This window comes from Macrobrachium nipponense, chromosome 1 (assembly GCF_015104395.2).
Source record: "Macrobrachium nipponense isolate FS-2020 chromosome 1, ASM1510439v2, whole genome shotgun sequence".
NCBI classification, from domain to species: domain Eukaryota; kingdom Metazoa; phylum Arthropoda; class Malacostraca; order Decapoda; family Palaemonidae; genus Macrobrachium; species Macrobrachium nipponense.
In genome coordinates, this window is record NC_087200.1 from 136779321 (window position 1) to 136803477 (window position 24157).

The 24157-nt window shown below is 40.5% G+C and overlaps 1 protein-coding gene across 4 annotated transcripts in view; it reads right to left on the reverse strand.

Moving 5' to 3' along the window:
* LOC135219666 (endoplasmic reticulum mannosyl-oligosaccharide 1,2-alpha-mannosidase-like) overlaps positions 1 to 24157 on the reverse strand; it is a 222109-nt gene that overhangs the window by 47062 nt on the left and 150890 nt on the right. For all 4 annotated transcript variants that reach the window (XM_064256613.1, XM_064256614.1, XM_064256616.1 and 1 more), the window contains exons 8-9: positions 23046 to 23233; positions 21615 to 21906 (exon numbers count right to left, since the gene is read on the reverse strand). In XM_064256613.1, coding sequence (XP_064112683.1) covers positions 21615 to 21906; positions 23046 to 23233 — 480 coding nt within the window. The remainder of the gene's footprint in view (positions 1 to 21614; positions 21907 to 23045; positions 23234 to 24157) is intronic.

The window sequence follows — 24157 nt, forward strand, 5'->3', positions numbered from 1 at the left end:
TACCGACCCCCCTCCCCCCCAGTCCCTCCTCCCCTACGCCTAGCTCACCCACTTCGGTGGAGTGACGACTCGCTCATGCTACCTCGGGTAGCCCATCCGAGTCTACCGGGGGAGGAGGGGGATAGCTGTGGAGGGGGTACACTCGGTGCGTGGGCCTTCCGTACTTAGCTGTACCACTACCGGGGCTAGGGACTGGTCCGGCCCACCCGGGAGGGCGGGATACCCCCGACCCTCTAAGTAGTGTATCCCCCCTCACTGTCTATTGTACCCTCACTTCCCACCCCGCTCCGGTGGCCTCAGAGCTCCGGCTAATGCCGGACCTGACCTTGGGAAACGGTACATTCTTAGATGTAAAGGGGATACTTTTATTAGATGCATGTCTTATTACACCTATCATAGCATCCATAATATTGTTTATACTTTTAACTTTGTGTCAGCGGAGTTGACAACTCCGCCAAGTTACTATGTCACCCTGGTACTTCCCCGCTCCTCAACCCTGTACCTGTCTTTGGGTTGTTTCTCACTCCGGCGCCTCGGGGCAGAGTCTAGTTCCCTTGGCCCGCCCAAGACGTCCCTACAAAGGTATACAAGGCCCCGGAGTGGGTAGTGACGGAGTGACAGGTATCGTACAATATAACTGCTACCGCCTGAGTTACTCCGGCAGCAGTATTATACAGCACGCAACCACGGAACCATTCTGAAGGTTGGTGATGATACTCGTGTGTCATTACTGATCTATTTCTTAAATGGATGAAACATGACAAGAGTTAGTGAAAACATATGCTAGAAGATTATTAAAGATTGGCACAGAGGAGAAGAAAGTCAGCGAACTGTACACTTAAGGGATTAACAATTTCTACACTCTGTAAGAAAAGGGGTCTATCCTTTTAAGATCAAAGTGACCAAAACAGTATCTACAGATAAGAAACTGTCATTATTAGGTGGTTTAACCTGACAAGTTAAAATGTTCAATTCTCACTGGGCTGGCCAGAGAAGGAGTGACCAAGATGCCATCTTGCAGTAGAGAGAACAATCACAAGTACGGTAAGGATGAGGTCACTGATCACATGAATTGCCTTTGCAAGAATAAAATCTGACCCAGATACCACAGGGATTGTCAAGGATGCATCATGCTTAAGGATCTTACAAGAAGACAACGTTGGAAATACCATACTATTAAAGAGGGGCCACATTAAGGTTGGAACTAAGGTGAAGATCGCACCAACATATGGTGCCATAAGTTCAGGATTTCTTTTACCAAAACTTTTCCCAAATGGAAAACCTAATCATCAGTCTTTTATGTCACATTGCCATGAACTCTTAAAGAACCTCAATTGGTATTGCATAAAAGTAGTACATGTGGGAAGCACAAAGGAATAAGTAAAAAAATGAGAGTAATCAGAAACTCAGACACTATGTACAGTACTGCAAGATAATTCGTGTAACTAAAAGATCAAAAATTGTCACAATTTGAAATGTGTCGTAAGTGATGAATAATTTGTTAATGACCATTTAAACAACAAACCTGTCACTCAAGAGATGGAATGACACTATAATGTAAAGTACAAAAATAAAGAAAAACTTTGTAATAAGGCAGAGAGAAATGGAATTGCTCAGAACAGTAACACTGAACTGCATATCATCATAAAAAGGAGATTCAAGATCTACAAGTTTAACTACAAGTGTGTTAAGGTTACAGTAAGCAAATCCTACACCTCTGAAGTGGAAATATTAATAATTGTTGTAATGAGACATGTGAAAGGGGTCAGTCAAAGCAATACTACACAACAGGATGGTGAAAAAACAACTATGAGGGACAAGATTAATTGCTAAATTATGTACATTTTTCTTAAGGCTAGATATAGCTTATGTCTAAATCAACATGAAGTAAATTATCATTACTTTCATTGCAGTTCAGTATGAAATATTGTTTGTCACAGTAAATTTTACTGAAAAAGTCCCTCAATACTGACTAATGGCATCTTTTACCCAACACTTGAAAACTTGGTAAAAGAACACTGTAATGCATCATTCCACTGTCAAGATGCTTTAATTCAGACTGTCCCAACACATGACTAATATAATTTCACAAAATTCTTTCTTCATCATTTCCAACTAACTTGATTAAAACTTAAAATGCATAAAAGGCCTAAACCTCCTTAACTGACAGCATTAAACTTTTAATATCTGAATTGATGGAATTTTGCAGATTTCTTTGATGTTTAAAGTGATATATTTGTCTTTATTCCTGGCATAAATACTATACCAATATCCCTATGAATAAAGGTTTTTACCCCTTTAATTATTCCACAATACACTCCAAAAAAAATTGGGTATGTGTTATAAGCTAGCACATCTTATATGCAAGCAAATACCAGCATACACAATTAAGATTGTAGACACGTGAGTGCCAACTAGCTTGAGAGGAAAATTACCTAACTATAGTGCAGTCAATCTGGATATAACCTAGGGACACGCCCATTCGGGGTACTATATCATACATCTAGTACCGTCAAAAGCTTTCTTAATTATTTTAGAGATGAGAGGAAGAGGAGAAGGAAGCTGGTTTTGGGTTCGCTATCGTTTTATTAATGGAACCATTACATTTTTTATTTTATTAGATTAATTTATATTATATTATTGTATTAATTCATAAATCTGCATTACTGTTTAGTATTTATTATATTATGTATATTACTTTGCAATATTATTATATTATAAGCAGGATTTAACACAAGTTTATGCAAATATTTTGGAAAATGAGAAAAAGTCGCTGAGAGCAGAAAATCTTCTAAACATGCATTTTAAGGCTTCATTTGTCAGCGAGGCTAATTTTTTAAATAGCTGTTATCATTAAACAGGCAAGTAAGTTGGTCCTTGGGGATGTCGGAATGCGTACTAGTCAGGGATATGAAGGGGAAGGAGATGGAACTGATCAGTTCAATTGTTACTTTCAACAGTCTTGCTTTTCCGCCATAAAAAGTGAGCGTGTCCAGGTTACAAGTGTCAAATTCCAGATTCATTTTGAGAGCATGAAATTGGAGACAATGCCTTACCATTCCAGTGATTTAGAATATGCAGATATGATGTTTGTTTGTGTTTTGCAACAGTTCCATTTCTAGATTAGTACACAGTCATGAACTTCACTGTTAAACAAATGTATTCTTTAGATACTGAACTCAGGGGAAAAAATCAAGCATCATTGAAACTTCCCTCTCCATCAATAGTATTCACTGGACTCCAATAAAGGAAAGAAAAGCAAGCCTAACAGAATCAACCTCCATCAAAATAGGCCTATTCATCTCTAAGACAACTGTATTTTTCACAGCTACAAACCTGAGGTCTTAACAATAGGATAATTTCTAGCGCCTAGCTGGATCCGGTTAAATCGCAGATGAAAGCAAGGAATCTTGTGAGATCTGGCAATGCATGCATATATCAGGTGAAGTGGTCAAGGACCACGCATCTATGCCACTGCGTCAGTCTTTCCTAACTCAGGATGTCTTAGCAGACAGAGGGGCGGCTAGAGGTGGGCAGTGCAATGTTACGACCTCAGGTTTGTAGCTATGAAAAATACAAATTGTCTTAGAAAATTTGTCATTTCTTCATACACTAACAAACCTTCAGTCGTAACAATAGGATATACTAATACTTGGAGGGAGGTATAAGACATCCTAATCCGGCTGGGGGCCTACCCACCAGTCCAGCTCCAGGAGGAGTAACTTGCGGAGAGGGACTGAACCCCGTGAGAAGCTAGATAAATAGATATCTAACCACCCAGACACTGAGTGGCGTACAATGATATATGGGAGAACCATTGCACAAGGAACCAAAGAGAAACTTTGACTGTCCAATAACAAACCAACACACCAGGGTTTGTTACCACCCTTGCCAAGGAGCGGAGCATATGCTACCGAACAGAGGGTTGGATATTTATATACCAAGCGACCACACTATCAGTATGACTACCTTACTCCCCTGTATCAGACCAGTCCAGCGAATGACGCGTCTATTCCTTAACCTGCCCCAAGGAAGAAGGAAAGGTACAAGAGAATGAAAGAGACCAGTCAACTCACTCAATTCTCTCATCCACACATCATCTTATCTCATCCACACAATCATCTTAGGTAAGATACAAAAGTCCCCTGTCAGGGCAATGATGAGTTACACAACCTGTTGGGCAGCCACCACAGGACCCAGGGAAAACTTGTCCATAGATCCGTGGGCAACATCCTTAAGATAGAAAGAGTTGAACGTGGACTGGCGTAACCAAGTACCAGCGCTCAGCACACTATGTACAGCCAAGTTCTTTTTGAAAGCCAGAGAGGGGCCAATACCCCTAACGTCATGCGCTCTAGCCTGCACAGACGTGGTGGCAGAATCACCAAGAGTCAAGTATGCCTGTCTGATGGCTTCCCGTATCCAAAATGAGATAGTATTCTTCGACACCTCTTTCTTCGTACAGCCTGTGCTAACAAAAAGTCTAAGGCAGCCTGGCCTAAGGTGCCGTGTCCTTTTAAGATAGCAACGCAGGGCCCAGACAGGACACAACAAAAGCTCTTGAGCATCACCACCCACAAAGTCACTCAGTGATGGAATGAAAAAGGAAGTGAACCTGTCATCGTGCACAGAGGGAATTTGGGTCTTGGCCATGAACTCCGGGACAAATTCGAAGGACACCGACCCTGACCCCTGGTGTGCTTCACATCATAGCTCAGACCGTGCAGCTCTCCCACTCTCTTCGAAGATGCCAAGGCCAGGAGGAAAACCATCTTGAGCATCAAGTTCCTGTCAGATGAGCGATGCAAAGGCTCATAAGGACCCTTAGTGAAGCTTCTCAGAACCAAGGAAACATCCCACGTCAGAGGCTTGAACTCCCTAGGAGAACTCGATTGGTCAAACCCCTTAACTAGCAAGGAAAGTTCCCAGGACGAGATGTCGATACCTCTAAGGCATAACACTAAACTCAGGGCTGCCCTGTAGCTTCTAATGGCAGAAACAGACAAACATTTCTCATCTCTGAGAAAGGTTAAAAAGTCTGCTATGCACTGAATAGAGGTTGTGAGTGGAGAAAAATTCCGTTTACGACACCAATCACAGTAGATCACCCATTTGCCTTGGTAAACTGCAGAGGTCGACCTTCTGAGACTGCTGGACTTATGCCCTGCTGGTCTCTGAGAAAAGCCTCTCGCTCAGAGGAGATACTTGATAGCCTCTAACCGTGAAGAGACAGGGACTCTACTGACTGGTGGAACCTTTCTGCATGCAGCTGATACAGGAGATGCCACCAAGGAGGAATTTCCCTCGAAACTTCTGACAACGACAGCAGATCTGGAAACCATTCCGCCTGATGCCACAGAGGGGCTACCAAAGTCATCCTGAAACCCTGCGAACTCACCAGCCTGTTCAGAACTTGACGGATCAAACAAAACAGTGGGAAAGCATACACCTCCAGGTTGTCCCAGGGATGTTGGAACGCATCCTCGGCTAACACTAAAGGATCTGGAACCACTGAATATAATATCTCCAGTTTCCTGCTGAACTGAATTGCAAAAAGGTCCAGCATGGGTTTCCCCCAAACCTGGAGGAGCTTGTCTGCTACTACCTGATGAAGGGACCACTCTGTGCCTAGGCTTTGATCCCGACGACTGAGTTTGTCTGCAACCACATTCCATTTGCCTGGGATATACCTGACTGTGAGCTCTACCGAATTGCTGACAACCCACTGATGAACCTCAACAGTCAAGGCGTGAAGTTGACATGAAACCAGGCCTCCCTGCTTGTTCACACAGGCGACCACCGTGGTGTTGTCCGACATGAGAACAACAGAATGACCCTCTACTTTCTTCCAAAACTCCTTCAGACACAGGAAGGCTGCCTTCAATTCCAAGACGTTGATATGCTGCTGTTTGTCCTCCAAACTCCAAATGCCTGAGGCAATGAGGCAGCCTAAATGAGGCCCCAACCTGCGAGGGAGGTGCCTGAAAACAGGAGATTTCGGTCGTCCAACCACCAACGAAGGTCTTCTCTCACTTCCAGAGACAGAGGAACCTTCAACACGGGTGAATCCCCTGCCAGAGACCAGAATTCCCCCAGTTTCCATTGTAGAGACTGAAGATGAAGATGCCCATGAGGGACAAGCTTCTCCAGGGAAGATAAAACTCCCAGAAGAACTGCCACTGATGAGCTGACTGATGTGGTTTCGACAGGAAGTTGTGCGCCACCACTCGGAACTTCTCCAACCTCTGATCTGACGGGAAAATTCTTGCAACCACCGTATCGATGACCATGCCCAGGTAGAGAATCCTTTGACTGGGAACGAGGTTTGACTTTTCCTGGTTGACCACGATGCCCAGTTCCAGACAAAACCGAAGCAGACAATCTCTGTCCTGCAGCAGCTTTTCCCTGGAACCTGCCAAGACCAACCAATCGTCAAGGCACCTCAGCAAACGTATCCCCTGAGCATGGGCCCAACTTGAGATGGGAGAGAAGACCCTTGTGAACACTTGAGGGGCTGTGGTCAGTCCAAAGCACAGGACTTTGAACTCGAAGACCTTGTCTCCGAGAAAGAAGTGAAGGAACTTCCTGGACGTCAGGTGAATAGGGATCTGGAAGTATGCATCCCTCAACTCTATCGACAGCATGAAGTCACCTTCCTTCACAGCTGTCAACACTGAACGCTGGGGCTCCATCTTGAACCTTGTCTTCCTGATGAAGTGATTCAAGGTGGATAAGTCGATCACAGGTCTCCAACCTCCCTACGCCTTAGGCACCAAGAAGATGTGACTGTTAAACCCTGGAGACGGACGCACCTCCTCTATCGCATCCTTGTCCAGCATCTTCTGCACTTCCTCCCGAAGAGCCAAGAACTTCAGAGAATCTGGAGGATACGCCCTCCTGAGCTGCGGCTTGTCCGAGAGAGAGGAAGAGAAGTCCAATGGCAGTAGATACCCCACCCAAAGGACATCTACCACCCACTTCTCCGCCCCATAACTCTGCCAAACGTATTATCAAAAATCTCTCACTCTCCATCAAAAGTATTCATCACACACCAGTCAAAGGAAAAACTCACCCTATGAAAATGCTTTGGTCTCTGTCAGATTAAAAAGAATGGGAGCATTGTGGAAAATTTACTTTCTTCATTCTTTCCTATCAAAGGAAGTAATAGGAAGAAATAAAAAAGCTGACATTGTTCAAAGTGCAGTATTCCCCTATTACAATCCTGTATCATCATCATTACTGTCATTATCTATCATTCAGCACAGGTGTGGGGCTAGTACTGATTCAACAATTCCGTGATGAGATTGCAGGACAGTGTGCTTGATTTCAACAACCACAAATAAATGTTGCATGTTGCAAAGCAAAATTTACATTACTTTCTTGATACATAAAGTTAATCATTAAAATTAACCCTTAAATGCCAAGCTGGTATTTCCGAAAGCATCTCCTGTATGTCAGCGGCGTTCACGAGTGAGCGCCGAAGCGGAAAAAAAGTTTTTTCAAAAAATCACAGCACACTTAATATTCAAGATTAAGAGTTAATTTTTGGCTCCTTTTTTTCATTGCCTGAAGTTTAGTATGCAACCTTCAGAAATGAAAAAAAAAATCATTATCATATATAAATATTGGAATATATGACACTGCAAAAAAAATTTTCGTATAAATTGTATACAAATCGGGCTGTGAGCAAAACAGTTAAAGCTAATGAGTTCATTATTTTTTCATTGTATTTTACACTAAATTGCAATGATTTTGGTATATGACAAATTGTAAAACAATCAAAGCAATATAGAAAAAATATTATCACAATATGATGCATGAATTCGTAACGCGCGGACTGCAAAAAAAAAAAAAAAGTTTTCAAAAATTCACCATAAATCGAAATATTGTGCTAGAGACTTCCCGTTTGTTGGAAAATCAAGGTAATTGATAGAATATTACTAGACTGTAAGTGTTGTAGCTTACAATTGCAGTTTTCAACCATTTCGGTCGAGTTAAATTTGACAGAAGGTCGAATTGTTTCTATTTATCGTTATTTATATGCAAATAATTCAAAACTGATAAAAGCTACAACCATAGGTTGTTTTTTATTGTATTCTACATAGAATTGCGCACATTTTCATATAAAAAACTTTATGTAACAGCTAATATAAGACTGTGCAAACATTACGACAATCGGACAAAAAAATTTCTGATTTTTTTGGAAGTTACCGCGCGGACATAAGGAAAGTTTTTTTCATAAATTCACCATAAATCAAAATATTGTGCTAGAGACTTCCAATTTGTTGCAAAATAAAGGTAAATGATTGAATATTACTAGAATGTAATAGTTTTAACTTACAATTGCATTTTTTTACCATCTCGGTCGAGTCAAATTTGACCGAAGGTTGAAATTTTGGCACTTATCATTATTTATATGAAAATATTTCAAAACTGATAAAAGTTACAACCATGGGTTGTTTTTTGTTGTATTCTACATGAAATTGCACACATTTTCATATATAAAACATTATGTAACAGCTAATTTAAAATGGCGCAAACATTACGACAATCGGACGAAAAAATTTCTAATTTTTTTTGGAAGTTACCGCGCAGACATAAATCGAAATATTGTGCTAGAGACTTTCTAATTTGTTGCAAAATAAAGGTAAATGATCGAATATTACTAGACTGTATGTGTTGTAACTTACAATTGCGTTTTTCGACCATTTCGGTTGAGTCAAAGTTGACCAAAGGTTGATATTTTGGCACTTATCGTTATTTATATGAAAATATTTCAAAACTGATAAAAGCTACAACCATGGGTTGTTTTTTGTTGTATTTTACATGAAATTGCGCATACTTTCATATATAAAACTTTATTTAACGGCTAATATAAAACTGTGCAAACATTACGACAATCGAACGAAAAAATTAATGATTTTTTCGGTAACCGTGCAAACGTAGGAAAGTTTTTTTTTCTAAAATTCACCATAAATCAAAATATTGTGCTAGCGACTTCCAATTTGTTGCAAAATGAAGGTAAATGAATGAATATTACTAGAATGTAAGAGTTTTAGCTTACAATTGCGGTTTTCGACCATTTCGGTCGAGTCAAAGTTGACCTAAGGTTGAAATTTTGGCACTTATCGTTATTTATATGAAAATATTTCAAAACTGATAAAAGCTACTACCATGGGTTGTTTCTCGTTGTATTCTACATGAAATTTCACACATTTCCATATATAAAACTTTATGTAACGGCTAATATAAGACTGTGCAAACATTACGACAATCGGACAAAAAAATTTCTGATTTTTTCGGAAGTTACCACAAGGACATATGGAAAAAGGTTTTTTCATAAATTCACCATAAATCGAAATATTGTGCTAGAGACTTCCAATTTGTTGTCAAATGAAGGTAAATGATTGAATATTACTAGAATATAAGAGTTTTAACTTACAATTGCGTATTTTGACCATTTCAGTAGAGTCAAAGTTGACCGAAGGTTGAAATTTTGGCACTTATCATTATTTATATGAAAATATTTCAAAACTGATAAAAGCTACAACCATTAGTTGTTTTGTGTTGTATTCTACATGAAATTGCACACATTTTCATATATAAAACTCTATGTAACGCCTAATACAAAATGGTGCAAAATTTATGTCAAAGTGACGAAATAATTTCAGAGATGTGTCGCTGATGCTTTTTAGTGCGAGAAGAAAGAAATTCGCACTTGTGCGCCTGGGTAACGATTGTAAACAAAACAACAGCTTGATCTGTGAACTCCCAGCATCCCCCAAGGCGCGTGATTCAAAAGTTTTCGCCTAGTAGGCCTATAACTATTTTTCCGCGAATTTAAAAAAAACAACTTTTTTCGCTGACGTTTCGTACGTCGGTTCGGCACCCAACAGACAATTTTCGTCGACGTTTAATACGTCCAATCGGTGTTAAAGGGTTAAATACATGAAGTCTGTTCACAGATGATTTACTAGTTGAAGGGACTGTAATGTATTTTTCAATCACCTGCAAGTGAAAATCACAATTCAAAAGGCTAGCAACTGAGTTGCCTAACATGCTTCATCAACCCTCACCCCATATCCCTGACAACTATATCCGACATCCCATACGCGCCAGCTTACATGCCCGTTTAATGATAATGGTTATTTTTAAAAATTCACCTCATGGACTAATGAAGTCTTAAAATGTATATGTTTATAGAAAATTTTCTGCTCGAATGACTTTCTTTCATTTCCCAGAATATTTGCATAAACTCTTGTTGCACACTGTATATCAATATTACATATTATTCTATTATCATTTCATTTTCTGCATAATAATATCTCTCTTGCGTATGGTCTCATATGGTTTAATTGTATTCAGAGAGAGAGAGAGAGAGAGAGAGAGAGAGAGAGAGAGAGAGAGGAGAGAGGGAGAGAGATGAGAGAGAGAGATGAGAGAGAGAGAGAGAGAGAGAAGAGAGAGAGAGAGAGAGAGAGAGAGAGACCTAATGACAGAAATCGAACAACATTTTCTTTATGTAAGCAAAAACTTTAAAAATACAGCTGTAAGTATTAGATTAAAGACAAACCTTTTGAAGAGGAAAAAGAAGGGAACAGAATGAAAAAATGTTATTGTTATGATACAATAAAGTTTGTTCATACTTACCTGGCAGATATATATATAGCTGTATTCTCCGACGTCCGACAGAATTTCAAAACTCCCGGCACACGCAGTGGGCGGCCAGGTGGTTAGTACCCATTCCCGCCGCTGGGAGGCGGATATCAGGAATCATTCCCATTTTCTATTCAGATTTTTCATACCACTGTCCTCTGAGGGGAGGTGGGTGGGTACTTTAATTATATATATCTGCCAGGTAAGTATGAACAAACTTTATTGTATCATAACAATAACATTTTGTTCATGAAACTTACCTGTCAGATATATGTATAGCTGAATCCCACCATTGGAGGTGGGAAGGGACAGAATAGAAGGATTAGGAAACACCTCAAGTGCAGATGATTGACATCTTGATTCCTTACCTGTTAGCATAGCTGACTTCTTGATTACTGTCACCGAAGTCTACTTTTGCTTTACTAGAGTTGCCAACAAGGTAGTGACCTGTGTAGTTGGTGCGCTCTAGATGATCTGTCAACGGGGGCGTGACCACAATGTGACTAGACCATATTGACCATACTGTGAGGGCAACGAAGCTAAAAATCACCACCTGACCTAACCTATCGAAGTTAGTCCCATAACTTCTAGGCTAAAGAAAGGGAAAGCGCCTCAAGCAACTAACCCTTCAACCATAAACCAACACCAAAATTAAAAAGCACACCTACCCCTTTTCTAAAGGATAGTATTTGTGCTGCTCCCTGCCCCCAACACCATTTCTGCAGATATGTATGGTCCAAGCGACTCGCAGTTCTCATATGCCGTCTTCACATCCCGCAGGTAATGTGAAGCAAACACAGAGTTGATTCGCCAAAAAGTAGTGCTAATGATATCATTAAGTGCCATATTCTTTCGAAATGCCATTGAAGTTGCAACAGCTCTCACTTCATGGGCTTTTATTTTCAAAAGCTTCATATCACCATCCGAGCAGGACGCATGGGCCTCCCTGATGGTGCTTCGTAAAAAGAATGCCAGTGCATTCTTCGACATAGGAAAGTCGGGTCTCTTAACAGAACACCATAAATTTTCAGGACCCCGACAATCTTTGGTCTTTTGCATATAAAATTTGAGAGCCCTGACAGGGCACAGGACTCTCTCTGGCTCTTGTCCGATGAACTCTGCTAACCCCTTGATTTCAAAGGTTTTTGGCCAGGGGTTAGATGGGTTCTCATTCTTCGCTAAGAAATTAGGATCCAAGGAGCACACTGCACTGTGTCCTCTGAAACCCACATATTTACTAATTGCTTGAATTTCACTAACCCTTTTTGCCGTGGCAAGAGCAGTTAGGAAAATCACCTTTCTAGTAGTGTCTCTCAATGAGGCAGCATGCAGAGGTTCAAAGGGAGCCGACATCAAGAACCTTAGAACTACATCAAGGTTCCATGATGGAACCTTCGGTTGTAGTACTTTGGTTGTCTCAAACAATCTCAAAAGATCATGAAGATCTTTATCATTTGTCAGGTCTAATCCTCTGTGACGGAAGACAGCTGATAGCATACTCTTGTATCCTTTTATTGTGGGCACTGCTAGTTTGTCCACATTTCGCAAATGCAGGAGAAACTTAGCGATTTGGTTCACAGAGGTCATGGAGGAGGAAATACCTTTCTTCCCACACCATCTCCTGAAGACAGCCCACTTCGACTGATAAACTGCTCGAGAGGAAGCTCTTCTCGCATTGGCAATAGCCTCTGCCACTGATCTTGAAAAACCTCTCGCTCTGGCCAACTTCTTGATAGTCTGAACGCAGTCAGACTCAGAGCGGAGAGGTTTCCGTGGTACCTCTCGAAGTGGGGCTGTTTGAGAAGATCGGCTCTCTCTGGCAGGGTTCTCGGGAAGTCTACCAGAAGAGACATGACCTCCGTGAACCAATCGCTTGAGGGCCAAAAGGGGGCGATCAGAGTCATTCTCGCTCCTGGCGACGCCGCAAACTTCCTTGTTACCTATCCTAAGAGTTTGAACGGGGGAAAGGCGTACACATCCATCCCCGTCCAGTCCCATAGGATGGCATCTACCGCTATTACTTCCGGATCGAGAACTGGAGAGCAATAAATCGGAAGCCTCTTCGTTTTCGAGGTTGCGAAGAGGTCGACTAGCAGTCGTCCCCACAACTTCCATAGCTCTTGACAAACTTCTAGATGTAGGGTCCATTCTGTGGGAAGCATCTGATGTTGACGGCTTAAAGATCCGCTCGAACATTTTGTATTCCTGAAATGAAACCTTGAACCTTGTTAGGATCACTATGTTTCGAGCTTTCGCCCATAGAAGGATGTCTCTCGCTATCATGAACAGTGATCGAGAGTGTGTCCCCCCTGCTTTTTTATGTAAGCGAGAGCCGTAGTGTTGTCCGAGTTGATCTGGACAACTCGGCCCACCAATCGTTCTTCGAAGAATTGAAGAGCCAACCGAATAGCCTCCAACTCTTTTAAGTTTATGTGCCAGGACCTCTGTTCCCCTCTCCAAAGGCCTGACACTTCCTCCTTTCCTAGTGTTGCTCCCCAGCCCACCATGGAGGCGTCTGAGAACAACTAGGTCGGGGCTCAAAAGGTTGAGGGACATTCCTTCCGAGAGTTTGATCGGATCTTGCCACCACTTCAGTTGATCCTTGACCGCTTTTGAGATAATCAAAGTCGAGTCTAGATTCTTTTTGTCTTTCCAGTTTTCTGCCATAAAAAACTGGAGTGGCCTGAGGTGCAACCTCCCCAGGGAAACAAACTTCTCCAGTGAAGAAATGGTTCCCAGCAGACTCATCCATTCCTTCGCCGAGCATGTTTCTTTCCCTAAGAAGGCTGACACTTTCTCTAAGCATCTCTGCTGACGTTCCTTTGATGGAAAAGCTTGAAAAGCCGCTGAATCCATCTGAATCCCCAGATACACGATGGACTGCGTGGGGATCAGATGGGACTTCTCGTAATTCACTATAAGGCCCAGGGCCTTCGTCAGCTGTAATGTCGTCTGAAGGTCCTCCAGGCACCTTGACTTCGAAGACAACTTGATTAGCCAGTCGTCCAGGTAAAGCGAGACTCTTATCTTCGATAGGTGAAGCCATTTCGCTACATTCCGCATGAGGAAAGTAAAAACCATCGGCGCCGTACTCAGACCGAAGCACAGAGCCCTGAACTGGAAGACCTGCCCTTTTAAGACGAACCTCAGGAACTTCCTTGATTGAGGATGGATCGGGACGTGGAAATAAGCGTCTTGAAGGTCCAATGACACCATCCAATCCCCTGGTCTCCAGGCCCCTAGCACAGACTGAGAAGTTTCCATACTGAATTTTTCTTTCTTTACAAAAATGTTCAGTCTGCTGACGTCTAGGACAGGTCTCCATCCCCCAGACTGCTTCGGAACCAGGAATAACCTGTTGTAGAAGCCTGGGGAATCCAGCATCAGGACTTCTTCTATGGCCTTCTTTTCCAACATTTGATCTAGAAGGTCGAGTAAGATCTGTTGCTTCTCTGACTGGTATGCGGGCGACAGGTCTATCGGCTTCGTGCTCAAAGGAGGCGCAGAGAGGAAAGGGATCTTGTATCCTCTCTCGATCACATCTAGGGTCCAGGTGTCCGCCCCTATCGTCCTCCATGCCTGAGCAAATAAGGTGAGTCTCGCACCTACAGGTGCCTGAAGGGCAGAAACGTCAATTTTTTCCCTTCTTGATAGAAGAGATCTTACCTCTGAAGGACCCCCTTCCTCTCGAAGAACCTCTAGAGGAAGGTGCTCCACGAAAGGGCTTAAATTTCTTCTTGGGTGCTGGAGCTGTTGAAGTAGAAGCCTGAGGAGTAGGTCGTCTGGAAGATTGAGTCAAGAGGTCCCTTGTTGCTTTCTCTTGCAAGTTTACCGACAGATCCTTAATCATGGACTGCGGAAATAGGTGCGTAGAAAAGGGGGCGAATAATAACTCCGCTTTCTGAGCGGGAGAAACTGCTTTCGCCGCAAAGCTACAATAGAGAGCTCTCTTCTTTAGCAGACCTGTAGCAAAATGAGATGCTAACTCATCAGAGCCATCCCTTACTGCTCTATCCATACAAGCTAATACACTCGAAAGCTCTTCCAGCGAAATCGAGTCTTGACTCCTCGATTGTACATCCAAAGCCCCGAGGCACCAATCTAAAAAGTTAAACACCTCTAGCGTCTTAAATAACCCCTTGAGGTGATGATCTGTCTCCGTCATTGTCCAGGAAACCTTAGCCGATGACAAATAAGACCTCCTTGGAGCGTCCACCAAATTGGCGAAATCTCCTTGAGAAGAAGACGGTGCTTTCAATCCTGCTTCTTCTCCTGTTTCGTACCAGATCCCAGCTCTCCCTTTCAGTCTAGATGGAGGAAGTGCAAACGAAGTCTTCCCTTTAACCTTCCTTGAATCCATCCAATCCTGGACTCTCTTAAACGCTCTCTTCGCAGAGAGCGAAGTGGCCATCTTAACGAAGCCAGGAGCCTTCCTGGCCTTCGATGAGGCAAATTGTGAAGGTGGAGAGCAAGGAACGGGCGCTTGAAAATTATCTGGGAACAATTTCTTAAGTAAATCCGTCAACGTCTTATAGTCTGACGACGCTGACGCATTTGGTTCGTCATCATCCGTACAGCAGAGATCACTAGACAAATCCTTCTCTCGGTCATCAGCGCCCTTCAAAGATCGCGATGACTTCGACACTTTAACATGTGAAACATCCTGACGCTTCGGACTCAACTGTTGATCGTCCTGGCAAGCTTCCCGATATGTAAGGCGCCGCGCGTTCTGAGAAGCGTCCTGCTGAGCGTCCTGATGTGTAGGACACCATGCGTCCTGAACAGCGTCAGCTCGAGCGTCTTGCTGAGCGTCCTGATGTGTAGGACGCCGTGCGTCCTGAACAGCGTCAGCTCGAGCGTCTTGGCGAGCGTCCCGCGCGTCTTGAAAAGCATCTTCTCGAGCGTCCTGGTAAGCGCTTCGCTGCTTAAGACGCCGAGCATGATCATCAACATGCAAAGCTTGAACTTTCGATATGGATCCTTGAGCGTTCTCGGCCCTTTGACAAAGACGCCGGCCGCCTGTGCGACAACTCACGTCTCTGTCAAATTCGTCTCTCCTAGACGCCCTTTCATGAGGAACGTAATCACGTTCTCTAATGCGTCGGCTACTAGGAGGAGACTCAAAGGCCGAAAAACACGGAGAAGGAGCCGGGGACTGCCTAGTCCTCTTAACAGGCAGCCACCTATCCTTCCTCCGATGACTAGTTTCTGCCTCCTTTCTCTCAAAATAGGAAGCTAACTGTTTCTGCATTTCCCAAAGCATTTTCCTTGATGGGGAAAGTTCTCGATCAGGAGAAGGACTCATCCTGTGCGAGGAAGATGGGCGAGGGGATGCCCTTTCCTTCAACTCAGGAACATGCTTAGAGCGACTTGGACGCTCGAAAGAGTCCTCCCCTGATGAAGTTTTGTTCCTTTTCTGTGGCGGAAAAGCTTCAAAATCTTCAGGTGATGAATCTACATAATGATCAGAAGGACGTGAAGCGTCCTCTTCTCTGAAACCTCTCTTAAGAGGGCGACAAGGGCGACGGCCGCCTGTGCGACACCTTGCGCCCCTGCCGCTCTCCCCCTGAGAGGTCTTCCGAGCGTCCCAACCTCGGCGAGAAGAGGAAGTCTCAGAAGAAGAGAAGCACTCTTTAAGTATCCGTGCCCGTGCACGAACACCGGCAGCCTGAGATTCGTCCTCAGTTTCTGCCGAAGGGACGTCAGACCGGTCATTAGATCCCGTAACCCTCCTTTGGCTTTCGGCTTGCCCTCTCCCTAAGGCCTGGGAGTTCGGCAGGGGCCTAGGCCTAGAGGCATTATGGGACCGATCTGACCCCCCCTCCACAACACTAGATGCACTAACACTTTTATTGCAATTCACATTTGATTGTAGAGCAATCACTTTAGATTCCAAGGCGCGAATCGACTCCATGATCGTAAATAATACGCTTCCTTCTGCCGACACTTCCTGATTGTTCGGAGGCAATACAACAGGATTAGGTTGAATTACATCGACAGGAGGATTTAATGGAGATACAATTCTACCTTGACTTCTATTCACAGAAGCACTCCAAGAGGAAGACCTCCTGATTCTATCACGCTCAAGCTTTCTCACGTAAGAATCATATGCCTTCCATTCAATTTCAGTCAATTGCTCACACTCGATGCATCTATCATTCAACATACATACATGAATACGACATTTCGAGCACACTGAATGAGGGTCTACCGAAGCTTTCGGCAACCTCACCTTACATTCCTGTACCTTACACACCCTGAAGCTAGCAGAGCTAGATGCAGACATCATAATCAAAGAAAAGTCAAAGCCAAATCCAAATCAAATCCACTATCACGTATGCCAAGCCAACAAGCCAAATCAAAACCAAAAGTCAATCAGAATACTCAAGTTAGCACAAGAAGTTTCAAAATCCTAGGCGGAGGTCTGTAAACAGTTGTTTACCGACTGGCGACAGAGAAAAATCTGAATAGAAAATGGGAATGATTCCTGATATCTGCCTCCCAGCGGCGGGAATGGGTACTAACCACCTGGCCGCCCACTGCGTGTGCCGGGAGTTTTGAAATTCTGTCGGACGTCGGAGAATACAGCTATATATATATCTGACAGGTAAGTTTCATGAACAAACAGATGGATGAGCCTGTGCTACAATGAGAAAGCAAACATTGATTTAACCACACATTGACAATTATAAGCCTACACAATTTTTTGCTAGGCCTATATGGGCTTAAGTAGAAGCCTTGGCATAATTTTTCATGACATCATAAAATGAGTTGGTTTGGTATTTAATGTTGTATATCTTAAAAAATATATATTTTTCTTAAATAAAAGGATCTAAAACTGAGGCTGACTGACTGCCTGGACTCTGGAGTATCGTATGATATGTTATTTGATTAACCATTGGTCGAAAAGTGGGTGGGGTTTAAGTTATATTCCATTTGGACAGACTTTAATTAACAAATTATTTATACTTAAGGGGGCCAGCCGGTACCCCTATATATGGGGGTATAGACGAGAAACGCAGTCATGATAAAATTCAAGGACCATCATATGGCAATGGAGAATGTGTGTACGAAATATTTTGTCAAAATTCCTCTTACTTTTGTAGTTACAGGGTAATTAGTAAACATAACTCAAAGTAAGCCAAAAACATTGATCTGTACAAGAAAATGCAATATTTCTTACTGTAAATTTTTAAAATTATTGTCAAACAAATTGTGAGCAAAGGCATCTGTAGAGATTCCATGAGTCGCAGGAGGGAAAGTTCTCAGCTTACCACCCTTCAGTGCAAGCAGAAACATGATAGAGGGTACTCGTTCGAGTTTCACCTCTGACATTTGCTTGATTTAATGTTTGTTTATCTTTGTTTTGGCAAGAATGTCATCATGCCAAAAAGGAAAAGACAAGGAAAACATCTCGCTAACATACAGAAGAAGAAAATTCGCTCTAATAAGCCGAGTTAGTGAAGGAAAGAGAGTGAGTTGCGTAGGAAGGAGTATCCCCATCTCGCCTGATGCAGTGCCCCAGGCTACGATCTATGAGCAAAGGGATCTTCATTTATGATTAAATTATGATATATAATATAGTTTTGGTTTATTAATACCCAAAAAGAAATATAAAATTCATAATAATCAGGATTTGTTAACACTGTCATTGTACCAAGGAAAACTTTGAATGCCCGGATCTCAAAATTATACTTATCAACCTTTAAATTTTATCTTCTCAATTAGTTTTAAATCTATAGCACTGAAATTTTGTTATAACTTAGAAAGACATTATAGAACAATCAAATGAAGCCCTTTTTTCCAATTTTTGTTTCATCTTTTTTTTTTCTTAAATTTTTTTCCTGATTTATAGGGTTTATTTGTTTACCATAATGAAAAAATTCATATCTAGCAAAAAAATTACTTTTAGAAAAAACTCTTCATTTGATTGGAGGTCTACATCAGGTCTGTATATGGTAGTAACCCCAGGTCTTAATATCAAGTATCAAGGGAGGAGATAGATTTTGTAAAATGGTTATTTTCGGGATAAATCCTCCTGGCATCACAAAACCGTAGGTCAGAGGCGTAAATCATATGCAGTTTGGAGTTGTGCCAAGTCATCTTATTAACCCTTAAACGTGTAAAATAAAAATTGTCTCCCGTGTGCCGGAGGTGTTTTGGAGTGAGCGCAAAAGCGGAAAAAATATTTTTTTCAAAAAATCACAGCGCGCTTAGTTTTCAAGATTAAGAGTTCATTTTTGGCTCCTTTTTTGTCATTGGCTGAAGTTTAGTATGCAGCCATCAGAAATGAAAAAAATTATCATTATCATATATAAATAATGCGATATATGATAGCGCAAAAACGAAATTTCATATATAATTGTATTCAAATCGCGCTGTGCGCAAAACGGTTAAAGGTAACAAGTTAATTTTTTTGTTGTAATGTACACTAAATTGTGATCATTTTGGTATATAACACATTGTAAAGCGATAAAAGCATCACAGAGAAAATATTATGACAAAATAATGCATGAATTCGTAACGTGCGGACGTAAACAAATACTTTTTTCAAAAATTCACCATAAATCTAAATATTGTCCTAGAGACTTCCAATTTCTTTCAAAATGAAGACAAATGATTGAATATTACTATACTGTAAGAGTATTAGCTTACAATTGCAGTTTTCGACCATATCTGACGAGTTAAAGTTGACCGAATGTCGAATTTTTTTATATATTTTTTTATATGCAATTATTTCGGAAATTAGAAAAGCTACAACCATCAAATATTTTTCATTTTATTCTACATGAAATTGCGCACATTTTCATATGTAAAACTCTATGAAATGTCTAATATGAAATGGAGCAAATATTCCGAGAATGGGACGTACGCATTTCGGAGATTTGTGGCGGAGAATCCGCGCGCGGAAGGAAGGAAAGTTTTTTAAATTCACCATAAATCGAAATATTGTGCTAGAGACTTCGAATTTGTTTCAAGATGAAGATAAATGAATGAATATTACTAGACTGTAAGAGTTTAGCTTACAATTGCGTTTTTCGACCATTTCGGTAGAGTCAAAGTTGACCAAACGTGGTTTTTTTTCTATTTATCGTGATTTATATGCAAATATTTCAAAAATGAGAAAAGCTAAAACCTTCAATTATTTTTAGTTGTATTCTACATGAAATTGCGCACATTTCCATATATAAAACTTTATGTAACGGCTAATTTAAAATGGTGCAAACATTACCACAATCGCACGTATGATTTTTTCGGAAGAGTTACCACGCGGACATAAGGAAAATGTTATTTTTTTCATAAATTCACCATAAATCGAAATATTGTGCTAGAGACTTCCAATTTGTTGCCAAATGAAGGTAAATGATTGAATATTACTAGAATATAAGCGTTTTAGCTTACAATTGCGTTTTTCGACCATTTCGGTAGAGTCAAAGTTGACCAAAGGTTGAAATTTTGGCACTTATCATTTTTTATATGAAAATATTTCAAAATTGATAAAAGCTACAACCATGGGTTGTTTTTAGTTGTATTGTGCATGAAATTGCGCACATTTCCATATATAAAACTTTATATAATGGTGCAAACATTACCACAATCGCATGTATGATTTTTTTCGGAAGAGTTACCGCGCGGACGTAAGGAAAATGTTTTTTCATAAATTCACCATAAATCAAAATATTGTGCTAGACACTTCCAATTAGTTGCAAAATTAATGTAAATGATTGAATATTACTAAAATATAAGAGTTTTAGTTTACAATTGCGTTTTTCGACCATTTCGGTAGAGTCAAAGTTGACTGAAGGTTGAAATTTTGGCACTTATCGTTATTTATATGAAAATATCTCAAAACTAATAAAAGCTACAATCATGAGTATTTTTTTGTTGTATTTTACATAAAAATGCGCACATTTTCATATATAATACTCCATGTAATGGCTAATTTAAAATGGTACAAAAATTATGTCAAAGTGACGAAATAATTTCCGAGATGTGTCACAGATTCTTTTTAGTGCGGCAAGAAAGAAATTCGCGCTTGCGCGCCTGCGTAACGATTGTAAACAAAACAACACCTTGATCCGTAAACTCCCAGCATCCCCCAAGGCGCGTGATTCAAGAGTTTTCGGCTGGTAGGCCTAAAAGTATTTTTCCACAAATTTTTAAAAAAACTTTTGTATGTCGACGTAAAATACGTCCAGTCGGCACCCGAGAGACAAAAAATGTCGACGTAAAATACGTCCAGTCGGCGTTTAAGGGTTAAGTGGTATTAATGTCAAAGTCCTGTCATTAAAAAATGGTATTAGCCAGCCGGCCCCCTTAATGCACATAAACCAAATCACCCAAAAAAAATTTTTAAAAACAAAGGAACCTAGAAATTGGCAATTTATCACTTGCAAAATGATAGCAGTGGAATACTTCAATGAATAATCAGCAAGTCTGGGGATTTCTGGGAGCTGTGAAGTTCCTCACTCAAAAAATGGGTTAAGTTCTCGACTATCAATCTGGCAGCCCAAGTTCACTTCCCGCAGCCGCCAGCGCAGAATCAGAGGAATTTATTTCCTGTGATTAGAAATTCATTCCTCGATATAATGAGGTTCGGATCCCACAATAAGCTGTAGGTCCTGTTGCTAAGCAACCAATTGGTTCCTAGCCACATAAAAAAAAATCTAATCCTTCAGGCCAGCCCTAGGAGAGCTGTTAATCAGCTCAGTGGTCTGGCAAAACTAAGATATACTTAACTTTTTGTGAGCTGTGAATCATTGAGTACATACAAATGAAGTGCAAAAGCTAGCTACTAGGGATCCATATGGCCATAAGTTAAGCAACCAGCTACGACTGATCATCTTTTTTATACACTGATGTCTCAGATTTTGTCTGACATACAAAATGGGCTCTAAAGAATGGTTCTCTGGCAATAAAAATTCAATGTAAATTTAAGTCAACTGAAAGATACATACCTGAGTATTATAATACGTTATTTCCGGCGCAAGATTAGTTGGCTGCCGTAACCATGTCTGTGTACAAGTATACATTAATTCTTCAGCTATTCTTTTGTGGTGTTTTGGCATTCCATAATGCACACCTAATATGAGGGAACCCGGGAGAAAACACGTAAGTTCATCCATTTTATTAACAAAATTCTTTGTGCTACCATGTAGCTCTCCAAAGAAGAGAAGATTATTAGGTTCAGTCCGTGCAGCTAAATGATGTTCCATCCCAGATATACTTTCATTGTAATCATCTCTCAAACTGAAAGGAAAGTTATTTTATTTTTAGTTTACAAAACAAAAGAATAATTATTAATATCCTATAACTTTTCTATATTTTAGTGAACCTCGTTTCATAGTAATTACTATAGAAATGCATAACAGACATTAAAATCTTTCCACTAAAATTTTGTAAAATGCTATTTTATGTCATTCTCACTGGGTCAGACCACTTTTTATACTCAAATTTATGTATCTAATTCATCAGAATAATTGGTAATTGATATGACCCAATGGAGTGAATTTCTTCAGTGGAAGAATGGATGAGAGGATTGAAAATCAACTATCTTAGACACTTGCACTCAACTCCCAGCATACAAACTACAAGTCACAAACAAACACCCAAGTGTTAGAAACTGAGAATTAACTGAATTGATACTTGCTCACAACACCATCTTTTGTTATTTGAATTTTGATCCTTTGCATGATTAAGGCCTCAAGACAAAATATAAAGAATGAAATCCTTCATCATTGGGTATTCTAACTATACCAGAGGCAAATGAACCTCTTGGAAGATATATTGTCAAGAGAGTCAAAGCCTAACATGTTGGAAAACAATCCCTACTTTATTCACTACACCATATTATAAGGAAAATTATGCAATCACATCATCACCAATTCTGATCACCGACACAAAGAAATAGGAAAGTGAGTTACCAGTAAAACAAATTTTTCTAGAGAGTGAGTGAGTGGGTGTGTGTGTGTGTGTTTGTGTTAGACTTCCTTATCTTTTCCAGTTATCCCACAGTAAATTCTACTTTAATTTATTTTACTGATGTACAAAAGTTGACACTTAAAAGATATTGACTAACAGGATCCATATACTACAAGTGTATTATATCTATATGATGATGCAAAGTATATTGCAGTAGTGTACAGGTTCACGATCTCAAATGAATTTGTACTTATGCAAAGGGCCTTGGGACAATTTCTTACTCATAAGGAAGAACCATTTTAATGAGAATGCATGCATTACTTTCTTTCTATGACGACATGCATCATCTGAAGATTTAAAACACTTGCATCAAAACTGCACTGCAGAAGGATTAGTATTACTATTACTATAAACTTGATGATGATGATGATAATAGTAGCAGTCATATTGTTGTACAGTATACTCACAAATCTTTGGTACGACCAGTCTGTATCCATTGCTTGATTAAATATTCATAGTATGAGTCCCCACGTGCTCCCAAGGTGATTGTCGAATGAGATCGCCACTGACCAGTCTGGGCATTAATGAAGATGGGTACCAAACCATCAGTTTTAGGTAATTTATGAATGTGGTCAGTGACAAAGCCAGCTTTATTCTGAAACAAAATTAATAAATATTAGTAATATCAGTGAATAAAAATTGTATTTTCATGATACAATTAAGTTTCATATATACATACTAAATATTTATAATTACATAAATATACTTTTCCACTCATGCAAAAGCTTAAATTTAAAATTTGGTGGTGCTTCTATTGTTTTTGTGTAGGTGACTACCCTGCCCAATATTGGAGAATATAATAGGAACAAAGCAAGACTTCATTTCATTTGTCATTTGTGCCTTTATCCTTTATGTCCATAAGAAGGGGGGGGGGGGGGGGGGGCTCCGAACTGTAATTACTTGATAAGTATAACTGAAAATTTTTATTTCATCATGAAAATACCATTTCTATATAAGTAACTTACCAAGTAACTACAGAGCTGAATCCCACATTGACAAGATGTGGTCTACATGGACATATTCTACTCCAAAACATTCAGTTATGAAAATGACTGAAATAGACAATTTTCTAGAATTGCTACAATGTTCGTTGTTTCTTTACCTGGTAAGAGAGGTACTACAGGTAATTACTGTCTCTGGTTGGTGCTCATCTTGACCTGTAGTGACATAGCAGAATAGCCATGAGTTGCTTCTACTTTTAAGTGGGAGCTTTGAAGCAAAGGACAATTCCGATTGCTTGCAAAGCTTAAGAGCAGTTGCTTTTGCCCTCGGCACAGTACCATAAGACAATAACTAGATAATACTCACCTACACTGAAATTAAGATAAAAACCACCCCCCACCCACTAAACCTGGTTGGCACTCTAGGTATAAAGTACCCCCAGGCTCCCCAATGACTCGACTACCTACTTTAAGGTGAAGAGATCAAGGATAAAAGAAAAGCTTCCTATGCTTCCTCCCCACCAATATCATGCCAAAGTATACTGCAGAGTGACATATATATTATTTTGGAAAACATA